A 26,978-nucleotide genomic window follows, 5' to 3' on the forward strand; every position below is an offset into this window, starting at 1 on the left:
AAGAGGCTCTGTTATTTTTTTCCCAATGTATATGCAATTATCTCAGTATCCTTCCTTTCTCTTTATTTTCAGAAGCTTTGTTAAGAAGTTGAGTCTATTTCTCAGTTCACTAATATGTTCTAATGTGTATTTTTCTGACAATCTATTCTAATTGCTATTTGGGGGATCATTCTTTTGAAAAAAATTCACCAAATGTTGTTGATTCTTCTTTAGCATTTCTAAACCATCCTTCACAGTCTCAAAATGAAATTGCATCTTCCTAAAGAGTCAAACTACGTCTTCACTACCTTTGTATATATAACACACCCCAAGATGGACATTTAGCACACTTTTGTTAAATGATGAATAAGTGAATTTCAAAACTCGCTTCGATGCTTCTGACTCTTTCTCAGGTCTAAGGGTACCTCACTCTTTTAAGTAGGTCACGAGTGGCAGAGAGCTACTCACCTGACCCACATTTGCTCCTGTCACTCAGTTTCAGAACGAACTTCACATTAATACTTCAGTCCTTGACTACAAACCCACTATAATCACAGCAGCTTTGTTCGCAACTAAGGAAAGAACAGGGTCCCTCACAAAGGCAGAGACACTTCCATAGGAAAGGATGTGGTTTGTAGTTGAACTATTTTATTTCCTTTATTTCACTTGGATAGGATTCAAAATCTTGATGGCCAGTCTTTAACACGGTCAAACCATATGCTTTTCCAGTTCTGTGTTTATACCGTCTGTGCATCCATATTCCCCCCAAAAGCAGGAGGACCAGCGAAATGGGGGCCAGAGCAATCCCCCAGGAGAACGTGGTGGCTGTAGGAAGAACAGAGTCACATCAGGGCTCCAACATTCTCTCATGGCCAAATAGGACAATACAGTGCAGGTAGAGAGGGAAGAAAGGCAGTGGGGTGTGTTTTTCTAATAAATGTGCACTGCTTTTCAGGAAGTGTGTCCCTGACACCAAGATAAAGGACATTGGAGAATGATATCTGTGGCATTAGGAAAACAAGCAAAGTGGAACCAAAATTCATCAGAGAGAAACCATGTGGGGGGAGGGGTGGGTCGGTGTCGAGGGTCTAACTTTGTTCCTCGTGTTGAATAGTGTGCAGTACGATGTCGTCTGTTTAGGTGTCAACTAGCCAACTGTGACTGGGCCAGGGTACAATCTGTCCTTGTCCAGTGAGCGTGGATGTCATGAGGATTCAATAAAGAAACAAAGGACAACAAAACAAACTTTGGACAAAGGAGCTATAGGTGTCAAGGTTATTGCTTGGACCCAACTGTGTAGTATTTTACTCCTTGGCACCTCTGTGTTATGAAAATATAGGAAGAGACTAGGAATAAAACATTAACAAACACAAGAATGGGCATTTGTAGATGCATCGATGATGAGGCCAGAATTCTACATTTTTAAGCTACTATTCATCACAGTCTGTGTAGGCATCCAGGAATTGACACCATCTCAGGCTGTCATCTCTGGGGGATTCTTACTCCTTGAAACCCCACAAGGCTTAAAATTTTCTGAGCAGCCGTTTGAATGCATCTCTCAGTCCTGGTGACAGGCTCTTAGCTGTGCCCTCTATGGCCAGTCATGGCCAACTCAGCAAAGGACATGCAGGGACAAGGCTCATGTTATAGAAATGTTTAAATGTTCCCAGCATCAGGACCCCACAATCCACAGGTTCCTTTGGGTCACGAATCAGCTCAAACTTTAATATGAAAGGAGCCCACTCAGTTGCAGGCAGATTTTGGCTTCCCCAGGAGAATCTGACTGCATAGATAGGAGGTGAGCCCAGGAATCTGTATTTTTCAATGAGTGGCTCAAGTGGGTGATGCTGGTGGCGCACAGACTTTTCTTTTTGGAGAAAAGTTGTGTCATGTTACCATTCTCTGCCCAGGGACTTAACCACATACTCAGCTTTCCAATTAGTGGGACATCTACAGCTGCCTCCCCAGCAAACATGGAGAAATCTGCGTTGATCTGTTTGCTACAGACTGCCCAGGAGGCATGCTGAGATTCCAGGTGGGGATGACATGGGCTTGTCCCCCTTTTAGGCTGCCAACAGACCACATTACCAGCGTCTCCCTTTCCTGCTCAGTACTTAAACATTAAAAAACCAATTTGGTCAAAATGATAACGTGGGTTCGTCTTCTCTTCTTTTTCAAATGTCCTTACATGGGCACTGGGTTGATTTGTCTTGCACTTTATTTCCTGTTAATGGATGAGCTTAACCCTAAAGCTACCCTGAACCCTGGGTTCTCCCAGTCCCTGACTCTTGGAGGATAAGATTTCTCAACTTTCTGATGAAGAATGTCCCGCCCTCCTCGAGGATGAAGGACAGCTGGTCCTGCAATCCAGGCAGAACCACACGAGGACACAGGGTTTCTTAGAGTTTATCACAGAAACTTTTAATCTCTTTTCCAAAAATTGGCTTGCTATTTAAATTTTTAGTTAAATGTAATCTTCTAAAGCCAGACTCCACCCTACTAAAAAAAGAAAAATCATAAAATATGACAGATTTGCTCTCAGTGCTCCACTAAGAGGAAACACAAGGGACTTACTAAGTAATCATCCAGAGAACTGGTAGTCCTGTCTAGTTTCCACAGAATAGTCAACATGTTTTCCCTTTTAATGTCCCTGAAATACATACCTTCTTTGACTGTGGTATGTAGCATCTGAATACCCAGTGTATTACGAACGACACATGTAAAATCCGTGTTCAAATCCTCTCTTATGACTGGGTCGAAAATCAGTGGTATTTCAATGTAGTTCTCATTATTTTCTGAGTATTCCCTGAGTGAGGAAATACCGACAAACATGATGCATGCAGTGCAAGCTTGTCTTACAACGTAGACACCCAACATTCCCAGTTATGCTTACAGTGGTTTCTAGATTCAGAAAGCAGGGAGCACATGCTGTTATGTCTTACTTATTTGGGAGAATTTCTAAGCCTGTTAGTCACTGTAATAGGACAGTTGTTACAAGGAAATTACAGGAGCCAGTTTACTTTGGACAATGGAAAATTTCATTTCTTAAGGCCCTTGATGAACAAAGAACCAATAGTGGGAATAGAAATGTCTAGTTTTGGGGAAACTTAACTGTATCATCAACAAATTGCTTGCATAATAAAGATTAGGAGTTTCCAGGAATCCAGTTTTCAACAGAGTCCCCTCCTTTCATCTGCACAGCCAACTCTCACTCTGTAAACTCAAGTTCAGAGTGGAGGGCGGTATACTGACCAAAGAGAATGATTCTAGTCAACATAACTGTGATTTATAATGTTATAGGACTCTGAAGATGCTTCACTACTGCATATTAGTATGAATAAAAATGTCAGGGAGGTGGGTCCACTAGGACTAATTTTGTTTTTTAATCTATGGGGGAAAATAGGCTCCTTTAAGTAAAAGTACAGTACAAGTAAGCTGATATGGGACATGTTAGTTTCACAGCAAAGACTTGCAAGTGAACAACTGTGCTAACCACATGTGATTTTCACTTGGTTGCATCCAGAATCCAGAAAGACCCTTTTTGATAGGTCTTTCAAAACAAGACAAAAATTTGGCAAGCCAAAGTTCAGGCTAATTCAGAGAACACAAACTACAATTTTAAAAATCTGTACTTTATAATTTGGAACACTGAATAGTCTCCCTTACTCATATGCAAATGGTTCCCATTTACAAGGCCTGATTGATCTACATTCAGAGTGAGAAAACATTTTCCAGACATGAATGCTTATGAGAACAGAATTCTTTCTTACTTTTACTATTAACCTTCCTTAGAGACTGTGGCAGCCCCTGTTTCCCTGAGAAACAGAAGGGGCTTTCAGATACTGTGGCTAAGTTTGTTTTAAGGGTTTGTGAAAATGTTTGACACTCAGGTTGCACCATAGGGAATGGAAATATATTAACTCCAAAGTATTTAAAAAGAAAAACTGTAAAAAAATCAAGAAATTAATGTTTGCTTAAACAGCTAGAAAATGCAACCTCAATGTCAAGTTGTTGAGTACAATTCAACTCATAGAAAGCTTGGTTCTCAAGAACAATTGATAATTCTTAGCAAAACTCAATTTTTAAAATTCTAAAAATCCAACAGTTTAGAATAGAAAAACTATTTTGAATGTGGCACGTGTGTCATATCAACAGGTTGGATATGACATTGTCTCTACAAAAAGCAGTAAAGCCTATGGAGGTTTCACAACAGCTCTGCCCAGAAGACTCTTCTAAACTGACACACATCTTCACCCACTTACAGGCGCTGCCCCTCGGTCACGCGGCGTTCATGGTAGGTGCTCTTTATGTCGGTGTTGTTGGCCTTCCACCACAGCAGGGTGGCCGAGTCTGTGCCGGCTCCCAGAAACACCTTACAGGGGATTGTCAGTCTCGACCCTGTGTACAGCAAGACACAGTGCACTGAACGTCAGAATCCAGTTGGATACAGGGGTCACCCCAGCCGCTCGCCCACCAGCAAATCTGAGCAATAGACCCTTCCCCACCTCCTCAAACACCCCTCATTGACTAATTATTTTCTTAGAAGTAAACTTGGTTCCCTCAAATGATTCCATTTACATAGAGAATCAGTATTTACCAAATACCTCCAGTTCCTTCAACTGGTCTTAATCATGGTGGATGAAAACCCAGAGGCAAATGGCTTCCCCAAGGCCCCTCAGATCCTACAGGGCATTCTGCATTCAACAGCTGCCTTCTTTCACAGTTAATTCTTACCCCCCAAAATCCAATTAACATATGGATTCTTTCTCTTTGCCCATTGCTGGTCTCAGCTCTCTGTTTCCGCTGTCTCAACTGTCCATTCCCAGATCATGTTCATGTAGGATTAACTCTTTAAAAAGCCACTGTGTTTTATACAAATGGTGCCTTCAGAGAAACAGAGTGGGAAACTCAGCTTCACTAGGCTGGGAACACCGAGGAGTTTGCTATGGCCTCCAATTAAAATTTAAAACATAAGTCTAACACCAAACAGGAGAGAGAGAGAGAGAGAGAGAGAGAGAGAGAGAGAGAGAGAGAGAGAGAGAGAGAGAGAGAGAGAATAGGATTCTGCAGCCAGCATAAGACCTATGAAACCATTATACAAAAACAAACACACCAAATGGATACAGGCTTCACAAACAGGCCTGAATCTGAACCCCAGCCTGACCCGAGTGTAGTTTTTTTTACGTTCCTTCATCCATCTTGAGCCCGCAGGCAGCTTTTCCTTCTGGAAAATGGGAAAATAAGACCTCCCCACTAGCTGACCAGCTATTTTGGCAACAAGAATAGTTTCTGAGGGGCCAGAAGTTGGCCTCATTTTACAAATGGAGTATTATGGAAACGCTGAGGTCAGCCAAGTTTTGGTAGGGTGAAATCGTTTTAAATATAGTACAGGTACTGGTTCTGTGAGAGTATCATGCCATTAATCCTTTCCCACACTTAAATAACAGCTACAAAGATGTTCAGATTTTTACATTTAGATTTTTGTAGGTAGGCTTTTCATGAAGCAAAGTATACCTGCTTCAAACAGTGCCATTTCTAACAATATTTGACACAGGGAAATGCTCTCTGGCATTTGTTATTTCAGCCTCTCATGCTGGGGTTCTAGGGTCTCCACCCAGGCACACTGTACAGAAAGGGGCAGGTGCAGTCACAGACACAGGGGTCCCAGCCACCCCTGTGGGTTACAGTCCTTGCAAGCCTTACCCAGAGAAGCTAATATGGTCTGGTGAGGGGAGATAATCACAGGAACTGTCTCCTCTTCTTTTACTGAGAAAGATATATGGAAAAAAGATTCAATTAGGAAAGGCTTCATTTTAAGTTGAGGTTCAAGGTCCATTGTTTGGTTAATTAACTAAGTTATCCTTGACGGTATGGCCAGCCATTGTGGGAGTTGACCTTTGTCTAGCAAAGGAAACAGGCTTTCCACAAAGACGAGCATCCTTGCCCAATGCCTTTCCCAGAAGACAGATTACTGGAAGAAGCCACAGTTAAGCACACATTCTGCTCACAGATGTTCTTTGCTCTCTGATAAACAATTAACCATTCCCCTCCCTGGCTTCCTGAATGAATTTTTAACAGTAATGTTCACAGTGTCCACAGGATAGGGTTGCCCTAAAACATCTCCCTCCTCTCCATCCTCACCTTGCCAAGTGCCTGCCACAGAATACTGAAGCCACCTCAAAAAAATAAACTAAAATAAAATAAAACAAGAAGCCCGGGGGCTTGGAAACCACTTATTTGTAATGTTAATCCTACACTGAGTGATAGAGTGGCCCAGGTTGGCTTCAATGTTAATTGAAGATGTATCTCTTTAGGGAGACAGCGGCAGATGTCATAGGATTCAGAACTCAGCTCCCCAAGAGGCAGGTCTCCCAGCAGCTTGAACAAACTGGGCACGTTAATTGCAGCAAAAAAGACAGCTTGGGGGTGGGCAAAGGGCTGCTCGTCTCCATAACTGCTTGCTCCACCCTCACTTCTTCCTCTAAGAGCATCCGAAACCCTAACATGAGTCAGCATCGGGCAGCATCACAGTAGAGCCCAAAGTGCAGGGGACTTCTCGACTGTGACCAACAGCCTTTCCCTCACATGGCTGCCATTCAGAGGCTGGGGCAGCAAAGAGAGGAGACACAAGCCTCAAGGACTTTATATATCCATGGGTCTCAAACTTGAGGACTCATTAGCATCCCCTGGGGGACTTGTCAAACACAGACTACTCCCCTCCCCGGGCCCCTGTTTCTAATTCAGTAGGTCTGGGATGGGGCCTGAGATCGTGCATGTCTAACCAATATCCAGGTGATGCGGCTACTACTGGCCCAGAACCACTCTTCCAGAACTGCTGAGCTACTGTGTGATCACAACACAGGCTAAAATGTAGGTTGGCTGCCCCCTAGTGTTCCTGTGCAGTATCACATGAACAGGATAAGCATGCCCTTCAAAGTCATAGTGTTCCCCTGTGGGGGAACAAGGAGTTGAGGTGAATGAATTGTCACACACAGTAAAAAAAATATAATCTAGAGATTTCAGTTCATGGGAGACACATTTTCCCTGTAGTAGAATTGAATCTCTGGATTCTCTGTGAGAAAAAAGCTAGTCTTTTCCCCCTCATAGACCAATTATTTAACTTTAGTGTATTTCCAGAGCTCCCTGAAATGCCCTTAGAAGACTCCAACTGTGTAATTATTCTGTGTATAAAATAAAGAAAAGAAATCTACTCTCTAGGGTGGAATGGACTTAACCACTTTTATGACACTTGCTCCAAGCTTGATGTCCAGCATGTAGGAGGTAAGGAGTAAATATTGAACAAATATTAAATACTAACCAATACTGTTCACAACATGATTCTCAAGTAGAAATCATTTAAACTAATAAGAGCACTCACTGCTTGAAATCCTGGTTTCAAGAGCAACTAGACACGCCTTGGGGAAGACCAAAAAAAAAAAGGGCAATATTCACTGGATATGCCAATGCATAGCCTTCTAACTGAAGAATCCGATAAAATCCTAGTGTCCTAGAATTACATACACATCAACTTGTGGCAACCATGTTTGAATGGCGGGCCGGGAGGTAGGTGCAAGCCTTCCAAGTGAAACATTGTTTGGCTCCCTCTAATGGTGTGTTTTAGCCTCAGACTTGGAACCCTATCAACCACCCAAGGGCTCACCTTTCCTTAAAATAACATCCTGCTTTCTACCTCTCAAGGTGGCATACACATGTCTGATTAGCCTGATGTTTTAAGAAAGTTGTTGTATCTCTTTTCCTTTCATACCAAAGACATTCAAGGAATTCTATGTGCACCCTAATTGGTCTTGTGCGTGCTTGTTATTGACGCAGGGTGGAAGGATACCTTCATGGCCAGCACTTACTCTTGGTGTGTAGTTTGATATTCCTACTGATGTTGTACCGCATGCCTTTATGGGCAAACGTCGTAACACAGCTGTAATAGCCCGCGTCCTCCACAGACACATTATTTATGAGTAAGTGAGTGGTTCCCTTCACACTTAGAAACTTCTTGTTGTCTTGATCCAAAAGGACAGAATCCTTAAGAGAAAATGTTTTTCAGAATTATATTATGTACTAATTTATATCTCAAAAGCTATAAATAGCATCAGTATTATCAACCAGTGTTGAATTTGCAACCCAAGAATTGCCCTGTTACTTACTTTGCTAATGTTGTTCTTGGGACATACTTTTCACTCTCTCTATTTAGGAGAGGGAATTTGTTAACATATAAAACAAAATTGTTCAGTTTGTTTAACCACAGTGCTTAAAGCACATTTGCTTAAGCACAATGGGAGAAAAAAGAAACTCTCTCTTCTTTAACAAAGTAGGCCATTTAAGATACAGATATATTTATGGCCTAACAGCTGCCTACAGACCTTACTTAGGAGACCCCCAGGGAAGAGTACTGTATGTAGTCATGGTGACTTGAAAACAATGTTCACAAGAGACGATGTTGCTGTAATTACCTTAAAAATCATTTCCATTCTGGGAGTCAGTAGAGATGCAGAAAAATTTGTAAGAAAAAACTGAATGTGAGAAATGAGGCCATATTTTTCATACGGGCAAAAGATACCACGGGTTCTGAAGAATAGAACCCTCAAGGGCAAGGCTTCCTATAACATAGAAAAAGCTGAATGGGATTTAAGGAAACATTCTAATGAAGACAAAATGTTCTCAGGAACATCTCTTTCAAAACCGTGATGATTGAAAGGATTCAGTAGTCAAATATAACCTTGAGTCATTCCAGATTCTTACTCTGAATGGGAAGACAGACATAACCAGAAGAGTTTGTTTGCTACATGGTTCATAAAGTACTACTTTATAATATATTTAATTAAAAGGGGAGATTTTATTGTTCCTAACACGAGTGGTCAAACATGAAAAAAGTCAAATAGAGCCCAGCACCACAATTCTGCCAGAGCCCGTGGGCAACCAGGGCTGCCCTGCATGGCATGGTGTGTGGGGCCTCCTGGGTTAGGGTTTTGGCTTCACCATCTACCAGCTGTGTGACCTTGGGCGAGTTCCTTACATTTAGTAATCTGCAAAATAGAGCTATTAACGACCCCTACTTCCTTGGGTTACAGGTCAGCCAGTTTAGAACAGACTTGTGCATAGTACATGCTCAGTAATGATTACCATTCTTAGGAAGGGAACAAATCTTGCTAAGCACCACCATGATATCCTTATCCCAGATTTATATGGCAAGCCCTGCAGGAGGCGCTTCATACTCAGTCCTCCATTTACTATCCCAAACAATCCCAGCCACTACGAATGACTAATTATCATTCTGCACAGGAAGCAGGTTCGAGAGGTGAAATAACTTGGCCAAAGCCACACAGCAGGTAAATGAAGGAACAGGGTTTTGAACCAACACTGATCCCCCCTGAGCCTGTGTCCTCTCTCGTGTCTCCTCTCACGTGTCCTCTTTATACTCTTCCTAAACCAAGAGTGAATTCGTTCTGTAACTGGACTGGCTAATTCATGGGAACTGGCTACGTTCCTCTACTTTCAGAAAATCATTTAAAAGTTTCCAATATTAAATTAATAGTCTATGTGTATCTTGAAGTTATAATACTAGTCAATCGGTTAACCTATTCTTTTTTATCTGAAAAGATATATTTTAATAATTATGATGAAATTATAGGTAATGTCGATTGAGATTACATTGAAAAGTTATGTTTATATAGAGTAAGGAATAACATATTTCTTAAGTGAAAGGCAGTTCCTCACTTCTTTTTCTTTTACACAATGGAAATACCTTTAATGCTGTTGCTGGTAGCAAAGTAGTGCAATGTAAAAAAAAAAAAAAATAAAAAAAAAAAAAAATATATATATATATATATATATATATATATATATATATAAAATATATATTATAATACAGACTTCTAAAAAAGTAGAAATTTAGTCCTTCTTTGTCCCCAAAACATGTTTTAGCATTTCAATGTATATTCCTTCAGATTTTTAAATACGTGTAACTATATTTTTAAATAAACTAGAAATAGAATATATACCATTTAAAGCCTTTTAAAAACTATAACAATATTGTATTTTTCTTTCCTTGTTAATACATATAAAATTATCTCATCTTTGTAAATAGGTATGTGATATTCCACTGTTCCTATGAGAGAAAATTAGTTTATCTAATCCCTCAAGAAGAATATTTTCTTGTTTCTAACATCTTATTATAAACAATGCTGCAGTAAATGTGTTAGTACAGTGTTATATACTTATCTCCTTATTTCCATATAAGTTTTTTAAATGGACCTAATTCTTGAGTAAAGGGTTAATTTCTTTTAATGATTAAACAAATAACTGTACTTTCCAGTATCAATTTATGGTCTATATCAACTAACTTTTTCTATAAAGGACCAGTGGTAAATATTTTAGGCCCACAGCCCACATGGCCTCTGTCCATTGCGATGTGAAAACAGGAAAATCAATGAATGTGTTTGTGTCCCAGTAACACTTTATTTATAGTCACTGAAATTTGAGTTTTATATCATTTTACATCATAAAGTGTTATTTTTTTAAAAAAAATTTTAACCATTCCAAAAAGTGAATACTATTCTTAACTTGCAAGCTGTAAAAAAAAAAAAAAAAAAAAAAGGCAGTGGCTTAATTGGGCCCTGGGCTGTGGTTTGCCCATATCTGGTCTACACACATGACCTGATGAGAATATTTATTCAACCAGGCAAAAGAATAAATTGTGTTTCTATTTACTGCTTTAACCCAAAGATTAGTTATCAAGTGCTTTTGAAAAACTGTGTTAATGTGTGTATAAAGTTGTTAAATAAATAATTTTTTCTCAATTTTAATAGATAAATGACAGAATTAAAAGCTACTCTCTATAACTATTATTTATTGGATTCATTTCATATTCTGTCTTCTCAAATCACTATCCTGAGGACTCTTACCCAAGCCACATAAGGGTTAATAGAACATTTTAATCCTGGCCCTTTCTTAAAATAATTGGTTTAAATAAAAGTGAATGTGTTAGCATCAGAACAGGTATTTTATATCTTTCCTATGGTTAGTAAAAACACATTTTAATTAAATGGCAATTTTTAAAGATGTACCTTGTACCACTGAATCTTCATGTCAGTTTTGTTATGGGTGAATTGACTCAGGTCAGGGCAAACTAATGTCCCAGAGGTTGACAAGGTGAGACTTTGCGGGTATAAGATGAAAGGCACTGAGGCTTCTGTCTTCTCAAAAACCCTGAGCTCAATGGACATTTCATCACAGTAAGAGGCATTTCTGATTTAAAAGGAAAAAAGAAATTATAATAAATGGCAAGGCAAAAAAAAGTAAAGCTAAATGAAATTAAGAAAAATTTCCCCAATCTCATTAAATTATGCATTCTACATTTTTTTGATTAGTATTGCAATACTTCTATCCCTGGTCCCTTTGATTCTTTGGGGGACAAAAAAAGGCATGCTTTCATAATTGTTATAAAGAAAGTGTAAAATATTCTGCATTTTTCCAAAGGACACTTCACAAGTCTAACTTCAATCCCATCAAGAGCCACTAAGAAATCCCCAAGTCCTCTTCCAAGGGGTGGTCCTAAATCATTCCAGATTCTGGGGCTTCTTGAGCAAATGTTCCAACTTCCTGGTCCAGGGAATTATATCTAAATGAAGGAATTGTTTTCTAAGAGCTACGGTCTCCATGTAAAGAAAATTCCATTTACTTCTCTGTGGAATCATTTATCAACTGAAGTCTAAGTTCAGAAAACTGCTGAGAACTTAATATAAAAATCTATAAAAGATTTTTGTAATACTACATAAGCAAAATTAACTTGGTAAGTTTGTTGTTGTTGTTGTTGTTGTTGTTGTTGTTTAGGTTGGGTTAACTATAATCTCAATATCACAATTCTGTCAAGACCCTATAACTGGGGAAAGGGCAGAGGCAAAACGTTTATAGCAACATGGAGGAAATATAGGGAAGGACAGAGGATATTAACTAAAACAATTTTCTTAAGTAGAAAACATAAAAATATATGTGCCTTGCTAAGTCCTGGCTACCTAAGAAACACAGGACAACAAGAAAGATGATGCGAATGTGTGTTATACAGGGGGTGGGGGGACAAGAACTTTCACGGCAAAATGGAAAACAAGCTATACCCGAAGAAGAAACAAAATGTGAAAAACATATATATGAAAGAAATAAGGGATAAAAGCTTAACTACCTGAATGTGAAAATAATCAATTCAAATATATGTCAATATATATATTATATTTTATATCTGGTTGAAAGAGAGAAAAAAGGAGATGAACAAATGTTTTAGGCACAAAGGCATGCAGAAAGTTAGCTGTCACCTTGAAAACTGCATCATCTCACTGCAAGTGGAAGAGATGCAAATAAGGACAGAGCCAAAGGACAGTGCCCAGCTGGAAGTAGTCAGCCCAGCAGCTCCTCAGAGTGAGGAGGTGCCTGCCAGGTCGGTGCTGGGTGCTCTGCTTACATTATTCCACTTATTCTCCAACACTGTGAGTTAGGAGTTATTATTATATTATTTTTAGATAAGGCAAATTAGCAATACAGAAATTAAGTAATTCCTAAGCCTGTATAGCTAGCTACTAAGAGGTCAACCCAATAGGACTCTGGGAAAACCCTTAAATTAGGGCAGTATCTCCAAAAACCAAGCTTACCAGACATATCAAGAGTTAAAAAAAGATTCATATTATTGATCTGGTATTACCCAGTAGCAAGCTACTCCATGAAAATGAAACCCAAAAGAAATAGGGGTGGGGGAATAACTTGACCACCACTCATATTCCCCACGTAGTGTGGTATCCCCACAGCAAAAAGTGGTATTCACTAGTGCTGTTCACCAAATAGATCCAGTGCTCAGCACATGGTGGTGTTACATGGGTGGGTGCAGTTATATGACTCTAGTCAATGAATTGTATGTGTGTCACTGCCACACCAAAGTTTTAAAAGCTGGGAGAGACCCTCCACAGCATGTTTCCTTTTGGTACAGTGACCAACAGTTGAGATAACGACTGCCCCTTCAGTCTGCGTCCTTGAGTGTCTGCCCACCCACCCTGTGCTTGTTGCATGTGTGATAAATAAGCCTTCATTATTTGGAGCCACTGAGATTTGGGGGTTGTTTGATTCCGTAGCATAACCTTCCTCACCCGGATTGACAGGAAGGCCATGTGGGTTCTAGATCACAAGATTATAAAAGTCACAAGGACAGAGCAGTGTCACGCCCTGTCACTGTAAATGCCAAAAGGTATTGTGGCAAGTGCTGGTGATTCTCACTCTCTCAGAACCCCAGTCTTAGAGTAGAAGAGCGTTTTAGAGATCAGTCAGGTAAACTCTCCCACATGCTCCAAAAGCTTGACCCACAATTGGATTTCCAACCCCTCTCAATTCTACATCTCTTTTGTTCTACAACAATAGAAAACAAAATAAGGATATTAGGTACCATTTTTTTACTTGAGTGTAGAAACAAACTTTAAGACAAATATGACTCAGTTCACCACTCCCCTATTCTTGCATTTTATCACTTCAGTAGTCAAGAAGTATTGCCTTTGAAAGAAAAGACATTTCTGTGCATATATTGACCACCTGCTCCCGTGCTCCCCACACTAGATGCTTCTTATACTGTGATTTCACAGAATGCTCCCAACGAACCTTCTTACAGTGGAGAAAACTGAGGCCTAGAATTAATTGTCAAGTGATAAGACCATAGAAAATGAGAAGGTTCAGATTTGCATCCATATCATCCTGACTCCAAATTCTGTTCTTTTTCTACTATTTATTTTTTCTAGTAGTGCTCCTTAGAAAACAATAGGACCTTTTGTACTAGAAAGGAAAAGAAAACTATGCATGTATAGCTATTGTAAAATCAGACATCCACATTTCCCTGATACGGAGGTAAGTGATTACTTGTCTGCTTCCTGGGCAGGGTTCATTACAGAGTAGCACATAGACGCACACACAAAAAATGTAAATAAATGTTTGTGGGTATGACTTCTCCTTAAATCAAATGAGTTTATGAAATCTGTAGAGACTCTAAAGCTGCCTGGTAAGGAGTGAATAGAATCTTGGGAAGGGTTAGAGGCAGCAGCTGAAGAGAGAAGGGCAGGACTATTTCAAAATCAGGCCAACACTGAACTCTTATCCTTTCAGAAGAACTAAGCCAGGAAATTTTTAAGGTCTCCAATACTAGACCTACAACTTTCTCCTTTAAGAAGCAGCAAGATATATCAAGACCTTCATTAGGGAGAGGACAGTCTTTCCAACAACAATTTTGGGAGAACTGGATAGCCATATTCAAAACAATGAAGTTGGACCATGACCTTATGCCATATCCAAAATTTAACTCAAAATGGATCAAAGACCTAAACATAAGAACTAAAACTATAAAAATTCTCAGAAAAAACACACAAGGGTAAAGCTTTATGACATAGATGTAACGGTGATTTCTTGGATATTACATCAAAAGCACAGGCAACCAAGGAAAAAACTAGATAAATTTGACCATCAAAATTTTAAATTTGTGTGCATTAAAGAACATTATCAATAGAGTAAAAAGGCCACCCATGGAATGGTAGAAAATATTTGCAAGTCATATATCTGATAAAAGATTGATATTTAGAATATATAAACAATGCCTATAACTCAAAAACAAATAAACAACTCAATTAAAAATGGGCAAAAGACTTGAATAGAAATTTCTTCAAAGAAAATACAAAAATGACCAATAAAGCACATGGAAAGATGCTCAATATAACAAGTCTTTAGGGAAATTAAAATCCAAACCACAATGATATACCACTTCATACCCATTAAGGTGGCTATTAACCACCCCCCCAACTCAAAAAAGAAAAACCAAAAAAAAAAACAAAGCCAGAAAATAGTGTTGGTGAGAATGTGAAGAATTTGGAAACTTGTACATGGCTGGTGGGAATGTAAAATGATGTAGCTGCTGTGAAAAACAATATCATGATTCTTCAAAAAATTAACAGAATTATTACATGGTCGACCAATTCCATTTCTGGGTATACCTAAAAGTATTGAAAGCAGGCAGTCAAACAAATTTTTGAAGACCTATGTTCATAGCAGCATTATTCACAACAGCCAAAGAAAACCCAGAAGAAACCTAAGTATCCATTGATAAATAAATGGATAAGCAAAATGTGGTCTATATATCCAATGAAATATTATTACGCTTTAAAAAGGAAGAAAACTCTGACACATGATATGGCATGGAAGAACCTTAAGGATATTATGCTAAGTGAAATAAGCAGTCACAAAAGGACAGATACTGTATGGTTCTACTCATACGAGTTGCTTAGAGTAGTCAAATTCATAGAGACAGGAAGTACGATGGCGGTTGCCAGGGGCTGGAGGAGGAGAGATGGGAAGTTCATGGTCGATAAGCACAGAGATTCATGTTGGGAAGATGAAAAGGTTCTGGAGCTGATGGTGGTGATGGTAACACAACATTGTGAATGTACTTATCACAACTGAATCGTACACTTTAAAGGGTTTAAGTGGTAAATTTTATGTTATGTGTATGGTACCACAATTTTTGTAAAAAAGCAACAGAACAAAGTGGGAGGGGGACTAGACCCTGTGTCAGGAGCTGTGGGTTCCAGTCTCAGCTCCACACCCACCACATGCAAGAACTTTACAAGTGAGCTCAGCTCTCACATGTACAATAAGCAGTTGGATGAACTTATTCTTAAACTCTCATCCAAGTGTCAAATTCATTCAGTGTTCTGTATCTACTTCTTGTGTCCATGGGGATTGAGCAGTGAAAACAAGCTGAGTTCCTGTCCTGGAGTTTACATTCTAATGGGGTAGTTACACATTAACCATACATACCACGTATATGTGTGTCAGATGAAGAAAAGTAACATCCAGAGAGAGAGTGACAGGAGTGCTGTTTTAGATAAAGTGGCTAAAAAGGTGACATTTGAGCAAAGATTTAAATGAAGAGGGCGAGGGAGCCATGAGGACATGTGAGGGAAGGCTCTCGGTGGGAGGCACATCAGGAGCCGTGAAGAAGACAGAACATGGATGCTCACCTGCACAATGGATTTTGAAATCCAGGTCCTCACTGAAGAACCGTGTGAGAGTCCATTCTTCAAGGAGTCCCACGCCCCACAGCCCCACCCCTCTCAGCCCCCCCACCCCCGTCGTCCCAGAGGGGCTTACCTGACAGTGCAAATGTAGATGCCAGAGTGCCCCTGCCAGGCTGGCACAATCCAGACGGCATCATCCTGGACCCACACTCCTGTCTCTTCTCCTCCTGGGACCATCCCAGCAGAATCATTTTTCCGCCATGTCAGGCTGACATGGGGTCTGGCAGAGGCCCCCAACCAATATCGCATCTGGGGGCACTGCAGGACCACAGGCTCCCCTTCTATCCCGATGTTGGTTTTGAAATATTTGCCACGAAATCGGCAGTTTCCTGCAGGCACTGAAGGACAGAGACACCACAGTCAGGCTTTGGGTCCAAAACCTCCCTTTGATGGGCACATCTGAGGAAGAAGTGTGCCCCTAACAAAGTGGCCTGTACCCTGAGCACCCCGTTATCGCCTTCCTGTTACAATCGTTTCAACTCTCCCAAATGCCAAATTTCAGGTTGCTAGCAATTCCGATTTATATTTTGTGGGAAAAGTTAAATCAGGTTCACATGGTGACAAGAAAAATGATTTAAAATTTTGGCCACATTTCTCACTTAACTCCTTATCATTAAAGTAGATCTCAGCTTAGATCTCAGCTAAGTTCAGATACAAAAAAAGAAAAACAGCTTTGTTGACAGACCTGTAGTTAAAAATCCAAAGGCACCTTTTATCAAGGGCAAAACACCACTTACTTGATTCACTCTTAGGCAGGACTGGTGGATGCCCAGAGCAAGGCCAGGGCAATAGAGGGGGTGGGCCAGAGGAAGCATTTCTCACTTAGCAAGACATGAACATTCACACCTTGCTTTTTGTTAATTCTTTGATTTTGTATTTGTATGTCATTTTCTTTCTTTTTTTTAAATTATGTTGATTGAGGTAATGTGTTAATAACATTGCATAAACTTCAGGTGTACGACATTATAATTTGATAACTGTGCTCACCACCCAAGTCTAGTTTCCTTCCGTTACCATACATTTGAGCCCATTTACCCACGTTGCCCTCCCCACACCCCCTTTCCCCTCCAGTAACCACAACTTGTCTCTTGATAACAAAACCTCCCTAGATAAACACCTCTTTTCCCCAGAGAAGCTGCAGGCAACCCCTTTCCAGCTGAAATAATCACTTCTGACCTGTGCGTTCCTCAGGCTGAGTGGTGAAGGGAGAAACACCCACTATCAATAGGTGCACGATGAACATTGCTCCCCACAACTTCTGGAGGACACGGGAAGTGGACATCTCAAGTCTGGCACCCTGTAGCCTAGAGGAGGAGACAGAGGGGTCACCAGGGACCACAGACACCCAAAGAGAGAATCCCTTAAATACGGTCCCATGCAGGTTTCACCTGATGACAGAAACCTTTTTGCCTAGATTCTTTAACAAGAAAACTCAACATTTTAGGATTTGCTTCTCTATGTCTATATTCACCAAACACACCTAACATCAAATCCTCAGAGCACTAACAAACTGTCTTGAATTAGGGGGGTCCATATCCTAAGTGTCTCTCTCTGTCTTAAAGTGTGCCTGAGCATTCCTTGCTCCTCAGCCTGAGATGCGGTTTCCTCAGAGAAGGCCCCTGTTCGGGTCCTCTCCTCCCTCGGTCTTTGCTCAAACATCACTCTTGGTGAGGTCTTCTCTGACCTTCCTATGTAAAACTGCACCCCTTTTCTGCCCCAATACTCCATATTTTCTTTTCCTGCTCTATTTCTCTCTGTGGCATTCACCATTAACCATGTCTCCTCTCTCTAGAATGTAAGCTCCACGTGCACTAGGGTCCTACTTTGTTTTATTCACAGTTATGTCCCTAACTCCCATTTGTTGAATGAGTGAATGAATGACTAGAAGTCAAACAGTCTTCGTATTTTGCTTATCAGAGATCTTTTCCTACAGTCCCTATGGATTACCTCTTATTTTACATACAATTCTGACTTACGCTGAGGAGTTCTACAGACTGCTAACTCTCTGGTCTAGAGCATCCCAGGGGAAGAGCAAAATGAGGTCCAAAAAGCGAGTAACATACACAAGTTCATGAAGCATCCCCCACACACACCTCCCCAAGATGATCAGCTGCCGCTGTGTATCCCTGCGTCCCTCTCACGCTGCATCGAAATAGCCTATTGTATCGGCTAAGCATTGCCAACACAGTACTACTAACAAACCACCCCAAAACTGAACGGCATAAAACAACAAGCGTTTGTTCTCGCTCACAGGTCTGTAGATCAGATGGAATTGGCTGACCTATGTTAGGCTGGGTTAGTTAGGCTTGGCTCCAAGCTTCACGTGTCTCTCATCCTCCCTAGACCAGTGACTTCCTGGGAGCTGATCTTCTCATGTGATGGCAAAATGTAAGCACTGTGAGCAACAGCACTCAGAACCTTGCACAGAACAAGCTCACTCTTGTCTGCCCACATTCCATTGGCCAAAACAAGTCATATGACCAAACCTACCATCATTGGGGTGGGGAAATGCCCCCACTTCTAGTGGGAGGAGCTGCAAAGTTATACAGGAGGGGAAAGGAATGGGAGCAATCATGCCATCTACCACACCTGTTTCTTGTCTGGCTCCCCATGGGTGGGGACAGCCTTGAGCACAGAGGCCCAATCTTATTCATAGCCCTCACGGCCTACATGGTGCCCAAACCCAGAAGGTACTAGGGAATATTTATGATGAAAAGTCTACCAGAGAGTTGGAAGTAATGAGTAAATCCAGAAAAGAAAAAAAATTCCTAGAATCACCCTTCCCCCATTTCCTTGAAAAAGTTTGACTCGTTCTCTGTTCCTGCAACAGGTATGTATCATTTTGAATGACTGGTCTCACAGCCATTGGCTGGGCAAGTATATATCATCCAGTCTCACAGTAAACCCAGATGGCTCTTAAGTGGCCAGGGCACAGTTGACAAACTAGGAAGTGATCCTTGCACTGTAGGAACCCTCCCTCATCAGTCAGGAGCCATCGGGAGGCATGGGCTCAGAGTTTCAGTCTGAATTCCCCCTCTAGTGATGAGGGACTGGGGTGAGCAGTGAAGGACCTGAGATTTTCCCCTTAGCTGGCTGTCTGCCCCAGGGCTGTCTCCCTTATTCTCTTCCTGCTTCTACATGGTCCTATCCTTTAAATGTTTCTGAAACACCAATACTTCCGTAAGTCTATCTCTATCCCCACCCTCAGCTTCACCATGTCACTTGGTTAACATAAAGGTCACCTCAACATTGACCAAGTTGCTTTGTTCCCTTTGGACACACATTAGCTTAGCACATCCCCAATTGTACTGCTCTCAGCCATACTCACTAGCTCTCTAGTAAGGATATGAAAGAAGTAGGAGTTAGATACACCAGGTATAACCAATACCACATATCCTAATAAATGAATGAAATCAAAGATGTTGATACAGGGACTAGTGTAATAGGGGCAGCTACTGTGCTAAACACTGAGCATTTGCTGTTTTATTTTACCCCCATGAGATGAATATCATGACAGTTTTACAGGTGATGTAACAGAACAGAGTAAAGTGGTGAAGTAGCTTGGCCAATATGTTATAGCTAGCAAGCAAAGCATGAAGTTTTAGCCTAGAACTAATGATTCAAAAGCCCCTAGTCTTCAAAAGTACTGTTTCTGTGACAGATGCTGCTAGTTTCCTTCCCAGTATCTGTCCCTCCCCACTTCCCCAATCATAGAATCTCCAACTCTTAACTAAGCACATCACTATCCCACAAAAATGACTACATTTCCCATTCTCCCTTGCAACTAGTAGCCACATGACAAAATTTGGGCCAATGAAATACAAGTGGAAATATATGCTCCTCCTGGGAAGTCTACTTAAAAGTCTCTGCAAAAGACTTTAAAGTCTCCACCAGTCTTCCTTCCTGCTGGCTTTGTGTGGCTATGATGGTTGGATTGCAGCCACCATCTTCGACCACAAGATGAAAACCACTTGTTGAAAGGGGTGGGGCCACAAGACAAGAGCATGAGTCCTTGGTGGCTTCAGGGAGCTGCACCCCCCTTCCCAGCTACCTTCTTTTATATGTCCAGGCTTCCTGTTATGCACAGCCAAACCCAACCCCAATATGTTAACTTTCCCGAGTTTTTGAAAAGGACCCCAGTTTGGGGGTGGGAGGAGGTTGGAAAAAACTGCACCAGGTACTGCCAGGCGTTATGTTCTCACTGGTTTTCTTTCTGATACTCAACAGTTTCTGCTGATTGACTCTAAAAAAGTCATTTCAAAGGCAGAAGGAGCAGTGCGGTCTCGCCTCAAATGAAAGCAACCCCACCCACCCCAACCCAAGACTCAGGTTCAGGCTTAGCCTTTGATTATGTGAAGTTTTGTAATCATGTTTAAAATTATTTTTACACCAGAAAATCAGGCTGTATCCATTCAGGGGTAGCTGTTAGCTGAAGCTTCACAGAGCTACAGAGCTGGAAAAATCTTCAAGAAATCTAGTGCCATCACTTTCTTTTTCAGTTGATACAAGTGAATTGGACATTAAGCCTCCTCTCAAAATCACATATCTGATCAGGGTGAGAAGCAGAGATGTTTCAACAAGGACACTGTTCCAGTAAAACAAAGTTCTAAAATGTCCTCTTCAAATAATAACCACCCCTCACCCCCACACAGGTTCCCCAGTCAAGGAAATTCTCTTGGTTTTTCCCCGTGAACTATGGCAAAATACTGCTCTACAGTGACCTTTCCAGGGAGTGGCTTCAGACAAGCAAACCACAAACACATAGTGATAGTTTTCAATAGTCAAAACCCCAGAGAAAGGCTGGAACCCAAAATGCCATAGTGTGGGAAACAGTAAGTCTTTGGCATGTCCAAAGGAAAAAGAATTAGTCTTGCAGAGGTTTGCAGCAAAACACTATTCTCCTGCCCTACTTTCTTTAAATGTGCCTTTCAACTACAGATAACTTGACATTTCTGCTTCAATCTAAGTAGACCTTCTTACTAGGAGAAAGAAATTTTTTTTTAATTTATTGGGGTGACAATTGTTAGTAAAATTACACAGATTTCAGGTGTACAATTCTGTATTACATCATCTATAAATCCCATTGTGTGTTCACCACCCAGAGTCAGTTCTCCTTCCATCACCATATATTTGATCCCCCTTACCCTCATCTCCCACCCCCCACTCCCCACCCCCCTTACCCTCTGGTAACCACTAAACTATTGTCTGTGTCTATGAGTTTTGTTTCTTATTTGTTTGTCTTGTTCTTTTGTTGTTCTGTTTCTCATTTGTTTGTCTTGTTCTTTTGTTGATATGTGGTTTATATACCACATATCAGTGAAATCACATGGTTCTCTGCTTTTTCTGTCTGACTTATTTCGCTCAGCATTACACTCTCAAGATCCATCCATGTTGTCACAAATGTTCCTATATCATCTTTTGTTACTGCCGAATAGTATTCCAGAAGAAAGAAATTTTAAGAGCAGCTCACTCCAAGTATTGGAGTTTCAGGTCAATCCTATTTTTTATTTTTTATTTTTTATTTATTTTTTTTTTTTGGTCAAATAACTACGTTTCACCACACTCAGTGTAAGAAAACAGAAAAAATGGGATGAAAAAGCAGGGCCAGGCATTAACAAAAAGACAATGACAATGTGTGAAGAGTTGAAGGAAGGAGAAGAATGCAGTAAGGGGAAAGGAGCTGATGGCTGATGACACAGCACTGAGCCAAACAGGGAGCGAGCAGCGCCGCCAGCAGCATCATTAAGGCCAGGTCACCGCTTACCTGCCTCTGATGCCCAGGTGACTGCCTCCTGCTCATGATGGTACATGTTGCCCAAGACAATGTAGGTGTTTACTTCACATTTTAATTTAATTTTGAAAAATCTCTTTCCATATATGTGTGTGTATGCATGTGTGTGTGTGTGTGTGTGTGTGTGTGTGTGTGTGTGTGTGTGTATAAATTCACCCAGAAAATTAAACTTTATTTCTATCTTCACATTTTTTTCTGGAAGTTTTTAGGCAACTGAGTCTTAAAACTCTGAGTCAGGCAGTACAGTCATCTAAAAACAGAAACAAGGTGACAGAGCCTGAGTATTAAGGAAGTCAAACAGATGTCAGGCTTTAGGTAGATTCCTTAGTCACCTCCGGGTTATAAAATAAATTCCTAAAAAGCCAAACATGTTGTTTCAGGCATATGGTATAAGACCTTCTGAAAGCCATGGGGAAAATAAATATTTACATCAAAGTTAAGCTTGGAAATTTTTTTAAAATTCAAAACCTACAGCAAAAGTAAAAGAATTTTGAACTAAATCTCTGGAAAGCATTGAATGGTAAGAGTCTGGGGGGTAAGGAAGATCCTCTAGAGAAATACACGACCAGGTTTGAGGCAGCTTTTGTTGAAAATTATCCTGGCTCAAAGCAGAACCCTTGATGGTTGTCCACAAATTACTTTTGTTCTTTAGAAACAAGAGAAGCCAGCTCTCCCTGCAAATTAAGGCAGTTCAGAGCACCACAGTGGGACTATTTCTGGTCTGTATGGCCAATGGCTGTGTCAAATTGACAGCACCTCAATGTCCTTGATCCTGGTGTGGCCTAGGGAGATAGATCGCATACTGGAAGCCATGGTGCCTGAAGACCCATCTTTGGCAGAATTGGGCATTGGGCCATGTTGGGCTCAATCTCAAAGGGGAAAACCTACAGAGGCTAAGATTTGGCTCCACCAAGATCTATACATTCTCTTAATATTTCACTTTCTGCCAACAAATATCTGATCCCTCTAAAACCACCCTCCTCCTGTCAAACCTTTTGAACTTGACCAACTTCTTCCCCAAGACACATCGACTAAGAGTTTCAGTAAATCAACCCAACTCATCTTCTCACTCATTCAAACTCTCTGTTCACACTGCATTCCCAGTAAGCCTGAGTCACTCAGACCCCCCAGTGGGCTGGACCATCAACCAAGACACTTGTTTCTCCTTCCTCCTACATCAGGCCCTCCCACAGGCCAACCCCCGAGAATACCATTCTGCTAGCCCATAACAGTTGCTACCCTTCTCCAAAGTGACTGACGTGGAAGCTCTACCTAAGAGGCCCTGGGCAGCCACAGTACAAATCCACCAACCTCAAATTCTCCCAGCCTGACATTCATGTAAGAAGGAATCACTGCTCTGAACAACTCCAGAGGGCAAAACTCATGCATCTGGTACAACGCATCATCCGCATCATGAACTTGAAGCCATGGAAATAGACTTAGATACATTCAGTAATTTACCCAAGGCCATGGAGCTAACTGAATGACAGAGGATGTAAACCTGAGTCTACACAATCCTCGGTCTTGATACTCATTCTCTGCTCTGTAGAAGCATCAGAACCTGGAGCTGAAGGGGGCTCTAGAAGCCATTAAGCTCAGCAGCCCACCCCAACAGTCTTCCCAAACCCAGCATTCTCCATTGCTAGCCAAGATGGACACTTCTAGTCTTGAGAAGTACTTACAATCAGAAACTTCTCTGTCATTTCAGAATGCAAATTTGTCCCTCCCCTCAAGCTTCACTCATTGGTCAGATTGCACCCTAGGGGTCAGCTCAGAAGTCAATCTGCATCTTTCAACAGTCCTGAAAGTTAAGGAGTCTATACAGGAGAGCACTGTAGAAAGCACATGGGCTTGGGAGTCTGACAGAAAACAGCAGGAAGAATCCTGCCTTCCTTCTGTGCCAGCTAGATGGTTTGCTACCAGCAGGTAGGTTCCGTTGCCTCTGTGAGTCTCAGTCTGCTGGTCTGTAAAATGGCTGTGGCCTGGCATGCATCACAGGAGGGTTAGATGGCATGTGGTATATAAAGGGGTCAATGCAGAGTTGGCAAAAAGAAAACACTCAACAAGTGGTCTCTCTCATCAGCAGCTTACAGAAGCAGACCCAAAGCTCAGGGAGGTAAACAACTTGCTCAAGAATACAGAGCTGAAAGACCTGAGTGAGAAGTCGGAGCTTTCCCTGTCTGCATTCTGACTAACTCCTGCTAAAAGTCCAGCTCACAGTCCAAGAACTTTCTGGTGTCATAGCCAATAACTTGGCTAACACCAGGTACTACACTAGAAAGATGTGCAAATTTACCCAATGGAATCAAATAAGCCTATGTGTACACCCATATTCTAGAAAGATGTTTAACATGTACACACACAATCACACAGACACACACACACACACACACACACACACACACACATCCAAAGCCTACCGCAGAATTCTAATGCTTTCACTCAGACTGAGGTCTTAGTGGTTGAGTCTTCAAGCACACAGAACAGGAGACTGAAGCTGGATTCTCGTCTTCACTCTATTAACTAGCTATGTGACCTTGAGCAAGCCGCTAAGCCATTTACCCAATCTGGGTCACAGTTTCTTCATCTCTAAAACGCAAGGGTTGGGCTGTTTAGAACTCTATCACACCTCCCAGGTGTAAAACCCTAGAGTTCTAAGTCAGTCTGGATTTGGAGCTTAGGCTTCAGTCCTAGGCACAGCTTTCATTTCTAAAGGACCAAGTCAGAGGGCTTGATTAAGCCCTCTTAATCTGATTAGATTACCACTGAATTGGATCCACTCACTTGCTTAAGTCCTCTAGGCAGCAAATGGCAGAGCCAGGATTCAAGATATCTGAGTTCTCCTAGGTACTGGAATTTCCAGCTGGGGCTACTCCCGGGTAATGTTAATTAGTAACTGGACACTGTGCTGGCAAGGGACAGCAGGTAATATGAGCAGATGTACAGTCTTTAGACTGAGTGTTGCTTTCAGCCTCTTGTAATCCGAGTGGGGAAAACACCTCAGATGTTTGAATTATCCGCCATCCAGAAAACCTGCCCATTTAAAATATACCACAGACAAAAGAAACAAGGATAAAAAGTTCTACATAGCTGAAAAACAGCCAATAGGATCCTGGCACAAAGGCATGTCTACTTTACTCACAGGAGAAGTTTTGAAGCCCTTTCACGACCTCTTTCTTTTTATTTGTATGAGCATGGCTATGGTTTCTCAGACTGGCTTATTGTATTTTCTAAAGATGTCACATCAGTATCTCTCATCCCACATGGTCTTCTATTATGTGACAGCACCACCCCATTATCAAAAGATGAAGTCCAGTTCACCTCCCTTGAATGTGGGCCAGCCTGTGCCTCAAGTCTAACAACAGAATGATGCCGGGTAAACTCTGAGGCCATGCAGCTTCCACACAGTTTCCATGGGATGCTTGCTCTGCAGGAAGCCAGCCACCATGTAAACTGTCCAACTACCCTGAGACCACCTTGCGAAGGACACCATGTGTAGGGAGGGCAGGTTGACAGTCCTACCTCTGCACATCTTCCCAGGAATCTCCTCAAAGGCACCAGCCATGTCATTAAAGCAATCTTAGACACTCCAGCTGAGAACCACTGTTTGAACTCAATCAAACCTCATGGAATAGAATTGCCCAGCTGAGCCCCTCTCAGTTTCATGACTTTCAGAACATGTGAGTTAGAATAAAATGTTCATTTAAGCCTTTAACTTCTGGGGAAGTTTGTTATGCAGCAATGGGTGACCAGAAATGCTCAATCAAAAGCAGATTAGAAGTAACAATTTAGAAAGAGGGAGCCTGCTGGTGGAAGAAAACACAGAGGGAAAGAAATGGCAGCTGATTGCCCAATGACAGGGGAGACAGAAAATCCACGATGACAGATGAAAGAACCAAAAAGTACAGCAATTGGAGGCCTAAGAGCAGACATCTCCCTGTGGCCTCCTGAAGTTATCAGGGTGCCACAACACGAAAATCTTGATGTTCATAATGAGTCCCCGGAACCATGAAGAACAGTTTAAATTTTATTCAGAACCCTCTAGGATGGGACAGTGCCTGCCACATGCGATAGGGATAATAATGTACTTACCTTCCAATGTATTTCCTTTCTTGCTATGTCTGATGCTTCTGCCACTATGGCCCCAGGAAAGGGGAAGAGCAAAGGCCTCCTCCGAAAGGAGGGAAGGAAGTGGATATGACATAGGGGAAGTTCCTTCCTGGTAGGAAAGGGAAGTAGAAGAAAAGGCTTTGGGGGCTCCAGGGTAAAAGGAGAGAAGCCACAGGAGGAAGCAGGCAGATTCTGCTCCCTTTCATGAGTTCCAAAACCGAGTGCCAAGAGACAAAACGTAGAAGAGAGTGGGAAGCTGAAAGTAGAGGCACTTTTGCTCTGCTTGCAAATTGCATCTCTTGAGGAATCCCACTGCGGTAAAGAAAGCAGCCCTTACCAAGATGGGGTTGGTAGAGAAGAATGGAAATAATGACATCGCGCGTTTAGGTAGAGACAGTAGAAAATAGAAGGTCTCTGTGAGTTCTGTTTTCAAAATGGCCTCCAAAGGCTCTTGTCCTTAGACAGAGAGGACTAGGGTTAGTTCCCTGCTAGCCTCAGTTCTTTGCCAATGGGGAAAAGATCCCTGTGCTTCTAGTGGAGAATGGGAGGTAAACCAAGATCTGGGCCGATACGAGGCTGCCAAGATTAAGGGCAAGTTGACCTAGAGCTGAGGCTGTAGGATACTCAGTCCTTAAGGAGCAGTGTGTCCAACTGCGGAAACATGTCCTTACCAGTTGGTGAATCACCACTTACTTAAGCCCTGAGTTCGCCACCCTCTGCTACCTTGGCTTTCCTGGTGCTCCTCCGAGGTCCTCGTGGTCCAGCAACAGATATTGCAGCATCTGTTCTGACTGGCTGGTGCTCGTGCCCTGCTGGTTGGTAAATATTCTGAGTGTCACCTGCACAGGTAGCCAGTCTAAGCCAGGGGAGAAATAAGGACATGGCCAAGACACAGAGGACCTGTGGAGCCAGTGAGAGGCACAGTGGGGCCACATCCGCCACAGCCTCAGTTCTGACTCAGCTGAAAGACCAGACCATGGGTTTTCCCAGCCACA

The 26,978-nt window shown here is 41.6% G+C and overlaps 1 protein-coding gene across 9 annotated transcripts in view; it reads right to left on the reverse strand.

Moving 5' to 3' along the window:
* Nucleotides 1–605: 605 nt before the first annotated feature.
* IL1R2 (interleukin 1 receptor type 2) overlaps nt 606–26,978 on the reverse strand; it is a 36,893-nt gene continuing 10,520 nt past the window's right edge. For 6 of the 9 annotated variants that reach the window (XM_088796001.1, XM_019753787.3, XM_074332454.2 and 3 more), the window contains 8 exons: nt 17,259–17,386; nt 16,156–16,420; nt 11,058–11,238; nt 7,842–8,016; nt 5,683–5,745; nt 4,242–4,377; nt 2,643–2,785; nt 606–804 (listed from right to left, as the gene is read on the reverse strand). In XM_088796001.1, coding sequence (XP_088652127.1) covers nt 623–804; nt 2,643–2,785; nt 4,242–4,377; nt 5,683–5,745; nt 7,842–8,016; nt 11,058–11,238; nt 16,156–16,420; nt 17,259–17,386 — 1,273 coding nt within the window. In that variant the 3' untranslated portion in view covers nt 606–622. Of the gene's footprint in view, nt 805–2,642; nt 2,786–4,241; nt 4,378–5,682; nt 5,746–7,841; nt 8,017–11,057; nt 11,239–16,155; nt 16,421–17,258; nt 17,387–18,363; nt 18,498–24,293; nt 24,381–25,965; nt 26,031–26,978 lie in introns of those variants that run through there. The other 3 variants (XM_019753790.3, XM_019753791.3, XM_019753789.3) reach the window with 3 other exon arrangements.

Source organism: Rhinolophus sinicus, chromosome 2 (assembly GCF_057876585.1).
Source record: "Rhinolophus sinicus isolate RSI-liver-muscle chromosome 2, RSI-T2T, whole genome shotgun sequence".
NCBI lineage: Eukaryota > Metazoa > Chordata > Mammalia > Chiroptera > Rhinolophidae > Rhinolophus > Rhinolophus sinicus.